The 12,193-nt window shown below is 39.7% G+C and overlaps 1 protein-coding gene across 2 annotated transcripts in view; it reads right to left on the bottom strand.

Moving 5' to 3' along the window:
* The window catches only part of CFAP58 (cilia and flagella associated protein 58), a 108,442-nt gene that overhangs the window by 56,518 nt on the left and 39,731 nt on the right, over window positions 1-12,193 (bottom strand). For both annotated transcript variants that reach the window (XM_059899866.1, XM_059899865.1), the window contains exons 12-15: window positions 9,735-9,875; window positions 8,763-8,986; window positions 6,203-6,314; window positions 3,495-3,599 (exon numbers count right to left, since the gene is read on the bottom strand). In XM_059899866.1, the coding sequence (XP_059755849.1) occupies window positions 3,495-3,599; window positions 6,203-6,314; window positions 8,763-8,986; window positions 9,735-9,875 (582 nt within the window). The remainder of the gene's footprint in view (window positions 1-3,494; window positions 3,600-6,202; window positions 6,315-8,762; window positions 8,987-9,734; window positions 9,876-12,193) is intronic.

Here is a 12,193-nt window from a genome sequence, read left to right on the forward strand (position 1 = left end):
AGATTACTCTACCCCGCAAGGATCTCATTCAGATTCAATGGAGAAATCAAAAGCTTTACAGACAAGCAAAAGCTAAGAGAATTCAGCACCACCAAACCAGCTCTACAACAAATGCTAAAGGAACTTCTCTAAGTGGGAAACACAAGAGAAGAAAAGGACCTACAAAAACAAACCCAAAACAATTAAGAAAATGGTCATAGGAACATACATATAGATAATTACCTTAAATGTGAATGGATTAAATGCTCCAAACACAAGACACAGGCTTGCTGAATGGATACAAAAACAAGACCCATATATATGCTGTGTACAAGAGACCCACTTCAGACCTAGGGACACATTCAGACTGAAAGTGAGGGGATGGAAAAAGATATTCCATGCAAATGGAAATCAAAAGAAAGCTGGAGTAGCAATACTCATATCAGATAAAATAGACTTTAAAATAAAGAATGTTACAAGAGACAAGGAAGGACACTACATAATGATCAAAGGATCAATCCAAGAAGAAGATATAACAATTATAAATATATATGCACCCAACATAGGAGCACTTCAATACATAAGGCAACTGCTAACAGCTATAAAAGGGGAAATCCACAGTAACACAATAACAGTGGGGGACCTTAACACCTCACTTACACCAATGGACAGATCATCCAAACAGAAAATTAATAAAGAAACACAAGCTTTAAATGACACAATAGACCAGATAGAGTTAATTGATATTTATAGGACATTCCATCCAAAAACAGCAGATCACACTTTCTTCTCAAGTGCGCACGGAACATTCTCCAGGATAGATCACATCTTGGGTCACAAATCAAGCCTCAGTAAATTTAAGAAAATTGAAATCATATCAAGCATCTTTTCTGACCACAGTGCTATGAGATTAGAAATCAATTACAGGGGGAAAAACGTAAAAAACACAAACACATGGAGGCTAAACAATACATTTCTAAATAACCAAGAGATCAATGAAGAAATCAAAGAGGAAATCAAAAAATACCTAGAGACAAATGACAATGAAAACGCCACGATCCAAATCCTATGGGATGCAGCAAAAGCAGTTCTAAGAGGGAAGTTTAGAGCTATACAAGCCTACCTCAGGAAACAAGAAAAATCTCAAATAAACAATCTAACCTTACACCAAAAGGAACTAGGGAAAGAAGAACAAACAAAACCCAAAGTTAGCAGAAGGAAAGAAATCATAAAGATCAGAGCAGAAATAAATGAAATAGAAACAAAGAAAACAATAGCAAAGATCAATAAAACTAAAAGCTGGTTAAAAAAATAAATAAAACTGACTATTTAGCTGGTCACAAAACAAGTCTCAACAAATTCCAAAGAATCAGTATAATACAGATCACAATGCAAAAAGTGAGAAATCAATAACTAAAAGATAACTTAAATACCTATATTTTTGGAAATTTAAATTTGTACTTTTAATTATCATAGGAGAAATAGTGGATATTTTTTAAGACTTACTCTCAAAATAGAAATAATTTTGAAAATAGAAAATATTTAGGACTAGATGAAAATGAAAATACCATGTTTCAAAACCTGTGGGAAGAAACGAAAGTTTTTCAAGGACATTTTGTACCTGTAAATGCTTATTTCTATTAGAATAGTAGGCTGAACATTAATGAGCTGAGCACCAACCTTAACCAGGTAGAAAAAGAACAGAATGAACCCAAAGTACGGTTAATATTATGGGCTTTGGAATTAGAAATAATAAGAATAATTGGTCATTTATTTGCCAAGCATAATGCTAAGCTCTTTCAATCCTCCTTTCAACATGCCTTTTATTTTTAACATTTTGCCAATTTTATTTCATCGATCCTCCATCTCCATATCCATGTGTCTCTGATCCCTTCCCCCTTTCTTCATTTCTTTGCTGGAAAATTCTAAAATAAACCCCAGACTATGTATCATTTCATTTGTAAATACTTCAATACATCTCTCTTATAAAAAGGCTTTTTTTTTTTTTTACAAAACATAACCATAACATTCCTACTACACCTTATATAATCAACACTAATTTCTTAATGTCATCCAACACACATCCCATGTTCAGATTTCATTGACTGTAGAGAAAACAATGAACAGAGACACAGACCTTGCATGAAGCCAGCCACACGGAGGGCCCAGGCAAAAGAGGGAGCTACTGTTGTTGGTACATGATAAACGGTGACCAAGGACATTGAGGTGTCATGCTTTCCCCGTGTGGGCACTGAATGAGAGTGATGAAACCTGAGACTATGACTGAGGGCAGCTAAAATGAAGGGGGATAAATGCATTCTTCTGGCACAATTACGTGCTAGTTTCTGTGCTGCCTGTAGAGTGAAGCCATGCTCTTCCTTTCACTGAATTACTCAGTTTCGTAGGGAGCTACTGAAGTTAAATGGTTACACTACTGGGGACAAGTAGCCTTATATTCTAGAATTCTCTACCTAGTGCTGGTTAATTTTATTACTGGGGAGAATCACAGGCTTTCCCCACACTGGAGTGCCCTCAGAAATCAGGGCTATGGGCCAGGAGCAAAATATAGGAGCTCTCTCCCCACATCTGGGGAGTTAGGACCCAGGCAGCCCAGGAGCATCGGTGTGAGTGCACGAAATAGGACAAGGTATGACGTCAAAGATGGGGATCCTGAGCCATTAGTCTTGTACACTCTTAATGTCCCAACAACATCCCTTTTCATAGGTTCTATATTGTCCCATAATACAGATCAAGAACTTCAGGTGCAGAGAAGTTAACCTCACACAGCTACAGATTGGCAGAGGCAGGATTCCAACCCAGGCCACCTAACACCAGAGCTTATATTCTTTATCCACACCAAACTCCTGAGGTTAACCTTCCTCATCCGCTGATTGGGGATGACAACCCCCAACCCCAGAACTATGAAGAGGAATTGAGACAAGGAGATAAAGCCACCAGCACAGTATCTGGCACGATGATGATAATGGTGATGAAGGAAATGATGGTGGTGACAACTGGTACTTGCAAAGATACAGGCCCACAAGGATGTTACCATTGTTAATTGCTCCAGAATAACTTACTGCATAAAATCCTCAGAAAGATACCTTTCCTTCCATTTCACTCTCACAAACCTTCAAGAGGACATTTGTGCTCTATGTGAAAGCTAGTTTTCAAAGTCAAAATCATGGCATTTCACATTATATGAAGATATGAAGAAAAGTATTTAAAAGAATCTAACGAATAAAACTGCAGGGCAGCAGGGAGCTCACATTACCCAATGCAGTAAGTGTAGCCTTGAACTTAATTTTCTAGAATTCTTGAAATATCAGTGATGGCAGCATAAAAGACCAATTAATCAGATTGTTTGTTCTCTGTGTGTGAGTCCCTGTTGCCATCTACAGTTAAAAATGGGGCATGCAACACTGCCAAATAACTAATTCTAAAAACACTGTCCTGGAGATGATGGTGCTAAGAAAATATACTTGTTTGATGAGTACAGACAATGGAAATGTTACCTGAAGGAGCAGCTCTTTTTCAACCACCTCTTCTGTCTTGCTGATGAGACGCTTCTGCAGGGTATGAATTTTCTGTATCAGCTCAAAGGTACTGGGGTCACTGGCCTACTCAAGGGGAACAAAATAAAGCAGCTGAAATTATCAGTTTCAAAGCACTGAGGTGCCTATGTAAAATAATTATTGTTCTGTTAAAATCTATTGCAAAGCTGTAGACCCAATACAGAAAGAATTAGAACCAAAAAAATAAAAAATAAAAAGTACAACAGGGCTTCTCTCGTGGCGCAGTGGTTGAGAATCTGCCTGCTAATGCAGGGGACATGGGTTCGAGCCCTGGTCTGGGAAGATCCCACATGCCGCGGAGCAACTAGGCCCGTGAGCCACAACTACTGAGCCTGCGCGTCTGGAGCTTGTGCTCCGCAACAAGAGAGGCCGCGATAGTGAGAGGCCCGCGCACCGCGATGAAGAGTGGCCCCCGCTTGCTGCAACTGGAGAAAGCCCTCGCACAGAAACGAAAACCCAACATAGCAATCAATCAATCAATCAATAAATCTTAAAAAAAAAAAAAACGAGCTACTTCTGTTAGCTCTGATCTCAAAACTAATGAAAGTCAATAGTGATTTAAAAAAAAAAAAAAAAAGTACAACAGATGAGACAGTCATCAAAACAGACTGATGTTTGGCTCTAGTTAGCCAATAAATGGAAAGTGAGTATGTTTATTCCACCAGGGAAAATAATAACAACAGCAGCAATAATGGTAGCTCCTGGGCCTGATACCTGGTTCTCTGCCATCTGGACACTATGCTAAGTGTTTTTCATACATTATCAAACTTTAGTCACATGACAGCCCTACTAGACAGTATTATCTTCCCCTTTTACAGATAAGGCAACTGAGGCTCAGAGGAGGTCATTTACCCACACCGATAAAGGTCAGAGCTGGATTCAAGCCCAGATTTGCCTGGCTCCAAAGCCTGGGCTTCTTAATTACTATGCTCTGAGGTTTTCCCTACCATCATTTCTGTTTCCATAGGAATGAGACAGGGTTCCCTAATTCATTCGGTCTCAGGATTCTCCTTTCATAATTGTCAACAAGAAGATTCATTACAGCCTATGATGGGGAAAGTTTCTAGGATGTGGACATCTGCTAATAATTGGCAGCAGAACAGGACCATGGCATTTAGCTCTCAAACGGCATTATCAATCCGTAAGGCTCTGATGCGCCTTCAATAGCTATCTGTGTACAATTCAAACAAGATCTACAGTTATACATTGATAATTTGTCCTCTAGACGTTGAGCCAAAGCTTTACTTTCAACTGTACTGACATTCTGAATTAATCTAGGAGCTAAATATTTTCAACTACCTCCCAGAGTCTCTATTTTCTAATTTTTTTAATAGACATTGACATGGAATTGGAAACTTTAAAGATCTGCTTGAAAACACATGGAATAAACTAATGTGACAGTAAATGAATTTAAAATTTTCAGCTCCTTAGGAAAAGAATAGATACATGTATATGTATAACTGAATCACTTTGCTGTACACCTGAAACTAACACAACATTGTTAATCAACTGTACTCCAATTAAAAAAAAAAAAAGTTGTGCAACAACCAAGCTACCACAAAAATAAATAAATAAATTAAATTAAATTTTCAGCTCCATTTCCCCAGACGCATCCATGTTATTGTTAGTTTAGTAAGCTACCCCACTCTTGGCATTTGAAGAGGAATAAATGAGGGTCCAAAAGAGGTGGGGGGACATATTCCATTGACTATGACTTTGCTTAAGAAATCTAAGCACTGCCAACTGATATCCATATTTTGGAAGTAGATTTGGCACACATTCACTTGGCAAGACTGGATGTCGTTAAAACTCAGGCCTCATGTTTACATAACAATTTATAATGCATTCTCCTTAATGCTTTCTTCATTTAAAGGAAAAAATAAAAATGGAAAACAAAAACCTACTTGGCTGTTTTTCCCCCTTGCCCTGCTCTTTCTTATACCACATACTTCTATTCTCCCAACACCCTAATTGTTGACTTAGTCAAAGCCCCTTCTGACACCCACATTGCTGGGTACAACTAAAGGAGATGGGCATCTTTTTCTTGAATAAGCAGAGCTTGTCTGTTACTGTTATCTGCTGGTGGAAATGTCTATCAGGAGGTCATAAAATAAAATATGAGGTTTATTATCCATCACCTACCAATGGGACTTTGGCTGTGTTCCCAGATCCTAAAAGGAGTTTGACTAACACAATGCTAGTTCTTTGAAAAGAGGGCAAGTTCACAAAAGCCCTGTTTTCTTTGGGAAATAAAAGGGTGCAAAGGCCAATTGAAAGATGGCGAAGACGCTGGTAGCCAGCGCAGCTGAAGGCAACTAACCATCCAAGACAAACAGGTAGCTGCAAAATAGCTGGTTGACCAAACACTGCTTAAATAACAACAAAAAATAATAATAATCAATGTCAATTGGTGAGGCCAGTTTACAGCTTTCACTGGGTCTTCTTTAGGCAGAAAGGATTTTGTCCAAGACTTTTAAAAACAAAACCCAAATCTGGAACAATCCAATTTACATTTGATCTAGCCTTGCATTTTAGGTGACAATGGCATAGCATTAAATAAAACCATGCTTCTTATTGTGCTTTAGGTAAGAAGACAAGCAGGTTAGAAGGAGGTTTGGGGGTGGGAGGAAGTCTCTCCCGAATGTTACCTCGAGCTTTCTCCATCTGTGCACATTCATGGGGTTCTCCAGTTCCTCCTCCAGGGCTCGGCATCTTGTCCTCTCCTTCAGGAATTCCCTTTGCGTGTGAAAAAGCTCCTGCCTGAATAAGACAAACTTTCTTTTGCAAAGAAGTTCTCCACCCATTTGAATATCCTTTACGTGTCCACTATGTCTTATACAAAAAGCTGGGATTAGAGAGACTTCAAGACCACTGAGACTAGCCTCCTAATCTGCGCAAGACACAGATGATATCAATTCTTGCAGAGTGCAAACTTCAGCTTTAGCTTTACAAAAAAAAAGTACCAGAGCTTCAGAATTATGATTCTGGATACCAAAGGAATTTTAGAAGTATATGGAAAGAACAGGGAGGAGGTAAATTATGAGGATTTCAATATATTGTTCAATGTGTCTAAACGTCTCCTACAGAAGCAGAAGAAAACAAGCCACATTCCACCATGAGGTATGGCATCTGAATGCAAGAGACTGAGGCTCAGGTGAGAACCTGACATCAATTAGGGCAGTGCGTCACCACCCTGATGGCATACTGGAATCACCTGGGGAACTTTAACAACATACCTTTGCCTGGACCCAACCCCCAAAGGGATTCTACTTTAATTGGTCTAGCATGCAGCTTGGGTTTCATAGATTTTTTAAGTCCTGCTGGTAATTCTAATGTGCAGCCAGCATTGAAAAACACCAAATTAGGAGTGATCTTTTCTCTCATGTTCCGCAACTACACAGATGGCTGAAAAAGTCCCAAAGAACTAGCTCTGGCTCAAACATACTTCTAAAATCTGTAGGAATCTCTAGTTAATAGGTAACGTGCTACAGCCATCCACAGTACCCAGTGAGCTGGCTGCCACCCTATTGAAAGAGAAGCTCTGTTGGGAGGTGGAGAAGAGGCAAGCACTCGCGTTGACACGGGGAAGAGGATATTATTATCTGTCCTCATCTGCTGCGTGTGCGCAGATTACTGATACTAAGCCATCTCTTTTACTTAATTGCTTCATTTAAACCAATAATACAACTTCCCCTCATTAGCAAGACAAACCATTAGAATTAACTGCATAATGTTCACTCAACAGGGAGCTCAAGCTGCTTAGAATTAAAACCATATTTTTAACACTATGATTTTCTATAGTGTCATCAGCAGCGAAGGGCAAGAGTATTAGCTACTGTTATTGATGGCTTCTTTTGTACCAGACTCTGTGCTAGGCATATTACGTTCGTTTTCGTGTTTAATTTTAACTGCAAGTCTTAAGCTCAGATAAGTGATTTGCCCAAGGTCGCACAGCTTGTAGGTGACAAGTCTGAGATTGGAATTCATGCCTGCTTGCCTCCAATATTTTTATTGTCTTCCCATTATAAAGAAAGATAAAATCTATTATCAACAAACCAGCAATGTTGACTGAGAATGGGTAGAATTTGGTCGTTTGCGTATATAATAAAAATAACACATGGCTGGCAAGTTTAGTGATAGTCCTGGAGATCATTCAATAGCTACTTAGAATGAATCCATTTGTCTCCAAAATGTCAATGGTAGCATCTCTGGATAGTAAACTTATGAGAGATTTTCTAATCGCGTCTTCATATTTTTTCTGCATGCCCCATATTTTCTACAATGAATCTGTACTACTTTCATCGTCTGAAATACAAGCAACTCTTTAAAAGAAAAAAAAGAGTATTGATCTATCCTTGATGGTGGCAACTTCCCTTGCTATTCCTGAACATATTCACTGCATTTAAATATCAAAACTATCTAATTCAATTAATTTATGAAGTAGTTCCAAACTGTGTCCTTGTCCCAAGGTGGCCAAGGATACTGTTCATCTACAAGTCTGTGGAGAATAAGATAGCTACTGAGAAAACACCAGACTTATTATTTGGTTTCCTGCAATTGCCTATATAAAACATGGTGATGTTTTCCCAAAGGGAAAGTAGATCTTGTATAATGTAAGATTTAAAGCAAAGAGAAGGCGCACTAAGCTCAAATGAAAGCTGCAGAAGATAAATCAAGAGTGAGATGTAAAATCTGGCCGCCTTCTAAGGAAACAGAGTTTTCAAACAGTGTAAAATTAAATTTTTCCCCTCTTTTCATTCTGTATGTAATTCCAAGAAAAAGACGTGCAGACGTTACCAGGATTCAATTTAAATATTGATGCTCCATTTCTTGCATACTACCTAATTAAAGAAATTCTAAAGAGCTCATTGGGGGAATTTTTTTCTGAGTTGTAACTGGTTTGTGGTTATGATTTGACTTGAAATTTCTTTTTCTAAATCCAGAATAAAGTTTTCAAAAAATCCTTTTGCACTTGCTTATGTTCCCCTGAAAGGAAACCAGTTCATTTTTTGTGACATAGAATGGGCATGATATAGATTCTGGATTATGGAAAAGTTGATCTCATTATCTGCTAATCATTTCAACATAAAAAAATTATTTTATGCAACCTGATAAAGACCTTCAATGACCAACTGGAGGAACACAAGGTCATTTCAGGACCTCCCCACAGAGTGCTGTGTGCTCAGCTCCCAGGGGTTTTTCTATTACCTGAGTTCATCAACATTAGCCACACTCCTGGCAAGAATCCCCTTTTCCCAGCGAAGCTTCTTGATCTCAAGTTTGAGGATTCTCATGTCCTCCAACCTCTGGTTGTACTGGCTCTCGCCTTTATTCAGCACGGACTGCTGGATCTTGATCTTCTCGTAGAGCAAAGCCAACTCATCATTGCGCCGGACTAGCTGTGACCCAAGGATATCTCTCTCGCTGATGACCTAGAAAGGTAAGGAAGGGCATGGCCACCAGGGGACAAAAAGTCCCATGTTTCATTATGGCAGCAGCATTCAGTCTGTCAATGAACACCCATCCAATGGCCACATGTGCTAAGCACCCAGTGGGTGAGGCCCTGGAAATAGCCTGCTAGACAACCAACACTGGACTCCTCCCATGAGAGTTGGCAGCCTTGTTGGAAAGAGTACAACAAATAATCCATAATAATAATAATCCAATAATCCTTGGCCCATGCGTCTTTGTTTGGTTGGTTTTCTCCAACACATTATAAGTGTTTAAATTTGAATGCCTTTAGGGTGAGCTAGCTCTTGCCAAGTTCTACCATTCCTTACTGTCTTGCATTAGCCAATGTCTTTTTTTTAACCTGCCAGATCTCTGAAAGCATTTAAGTTTCTAACCCCCAAATTATGTAATTATTCATTGTAATTATACACAAGCAATTATATTATGCTGGAATGTAAGCTCCCTGAGGACAGGGACCTTATTTTCTTGTTGGTCAGTGTATTCCCCAGAGCTTAGAGGAGTGGCTGACACATAGTAAGTGCTCATAAATAGGAGCTGAATAAATGAATGAATATTTCATAATTAATCAACAGAAGGTGGGCCTCTGGGGCTGTTCTTCTGATAGACTGAAGGGAAGAGCTTAGAAAAGAATGAGGCTTTGTGAAGAGTTGCATCAAACAGTTGTGTCTGCTGATAAGGTCTGCAGGTCTGGTGAGGAAAGGTTCTTACCTGGTCTAACTCCTTCTTCTGTCTCAGCCTCTCCCCGTCAGCCTCGGCAATGATTCGCAGGAGTTTTCTCTCTTCGGCTTCCTGCTTTTCAATGAAGTGTTTGGTCTCCAGCGCTTGTTGTCTCAGCTTCTGCAGCTCGGCCTGACAAAGAGTGAAAGACCAATTTCACTCTGTAACAGCACAAACCAGGATGGCAGGGCCCAGATTTAGATGGACAGTGTGCTTCTTATACTTCCCTGTGATGTTTCATTTAGCATGGTTTGATCAAGCTCACAAGCAAAGCAAGCTACACACACACACACACACACACACACACACACACACACATGGCCTGTAAAGAAACAACAGTGCACATTAAGGTGATCATGTTTTATTCTATGAGTTGTGCCCTTGAGGGATTTCCATCATTTTTCTATATTAGTATAGCAGGGACTTCATTGGTATTCAGCAGCAGTTCTCTTACCAGCTAAACATGGGGAAAATTCACAAATAGTGCAGAGAAAGATGTGGGGAGCAGCATGGTGGGGGGTTGGGTGAGGGCAGCTCTGTATGTACCGGCTCCTATAACAGTCCTAACACCACCAGCATATCAACTGCAGAGATAAAGCCTATTACAAGCAACACTTAAATTAATAACGATAACAACCAAGGGTCTATCATATAAAACATCTTGATGGAACAGAAGAGATGTTATAGTATAAAAAGATATATAGATCCTACTCTTAAGACAATTACAATCTAGATGAGAAGATAAGATATGTAAGTATTATGCAAATATTAACAAGTCCAGGCAATAATGTTCCAGGACCTTTATTATCACACAGACAGTGAATTGATGCTACAGGAGGTCAGAGGACTGCAGTTGTTAGCAAGCCTTCCTGGGAGAACTCAGATCTTGAGGCTCTTGAGGCTACATGGAAATCCTAAGAGTGATGGGGAAAGCGTGCTATGAACTGGTAATTTTCAGAAGGAAAATTCCTCTCATCAAAGGACACATTTGCTTCAATTCCACAAGTATATTTGTGGCTTACAATATCCCTGGCATGATATTAGGTATTTTGCCTCAGTACTCTTATCCCCATTTCACAAATGCAATTACAGAGACAAAGAAAAGCAAATCAACTTGACCAAGGTCACACAGCTAATAAGTAGCAGAGTTGAAATTCCATCCTAGATCTTTTGATTCCAAAGCTTTTGCCCCCTTTGCTATCACCACACAATAGTTCCAAGTCAAATACAGAAAATGAGTAAGACGTGAGGGATTCACCACCCATCGAAGATGACAAATATACCCAACTACACTACGGTGTGGAAATGCTCTCTACTGTGTGAAGAAGGACATGGGAGAACAGGAAAGAGTTCCTATTTCTTCCTGGGGTTTAGAGGGGAAAACCAGTCAGGGCTTTGGCAGTTGACAGTTATTTCTAAAATGGAGAGGTATGTGCTGGGGAGAGAGCAGTCAATGGTCAGGCTCATGTGAACAAAGGCATGCAAACTATAAAGTACCTGGTGTGTTCACCAGACAGCAGAGCACCCAATGTGGCTGGGTTAGAGTATTAGGTAGGGAATAGCAGGAGGTAAGGCTGGTAAAACAGCTGAGCCAACCTGAGAAGGGCCCTGTATGTACTGTGGACAGTATGCAATGGGGAGCCACAAAGTTAATCACATTAAAGAAGAATAAGTCTTCGAGAGCTTCCAAGCCCATACAGGAAGGACAGGTGGTATCACAACCAGGTCAACACAAGAAGGAAAAATGCAGGAAGAATTCTGCTTTCACCCATGCCTGAAATCACAAGGGAGAGGACAAGACAATATTAAGGCTCCAACTTTTTGGACTTCCCTGGTCCAGTGGCTAAGACTCCATGCTCCCAATGCAAGGGATCTGGGCTCAATCCCTGGTCTGGGGACTAGATCCCACATGCCGCAACTAAGAGTTTGCATGCTGCAACTAAAGATCTCACATGCCATAACTAAAAGATCCCACATGCCGCAACTAAGACCTGGCACAGCCAAATAAATAAATATTAAAAAAAAAAAAAGGCTCCAACGTTTCAATGGCCTGCAGGTCAACAAGTGAAAATGAAAAAGTAATAATTTTCTCCTTCAAGAAAGTATTGGGTCCCCTACCTCCATCCACCCAGAAATGTCATTGGGATGATAGAAAACCGAATATTTGCCAAGTGAGTGCCTGCGAACCAACCCAACTCTAGTTGCAGCCTGCCTCTAATCCATGAAGACCAAGAGTCATTAATTCCATAGCTCAAACTTACCCAAACAGTACAAGATACCATGCACCTAGCAACAGACCTGTAACGTCACAAACTAAATGCAGCTAGCTACTGTAAAACCCAGAGTTTCCTTTATGACATTTTGTTCATTCATGAAATATATTTTGGTCCAGGGAAAAGCAAAAGGAAATACTTAGTGAGAAAAGATCTGGTCTAGTATTTACCACTTTG

This window comes from Balaenoptera ricei, chromosome 16 (genome assembly GCF_028023285.1).
Source record: "Balaenoptera ricei isolate mBalRic1 chromosome 16, mBalRic1.hap2, whole genome shotgun sequence".
Taxonomy (NCBI): domain Eukaryota; kingdom Metazoa; phylum Chordata; class Mammalia; order Artiodactyla; family Balaenopteridae; genus Balaenoptera; species Balaenoptera ricei.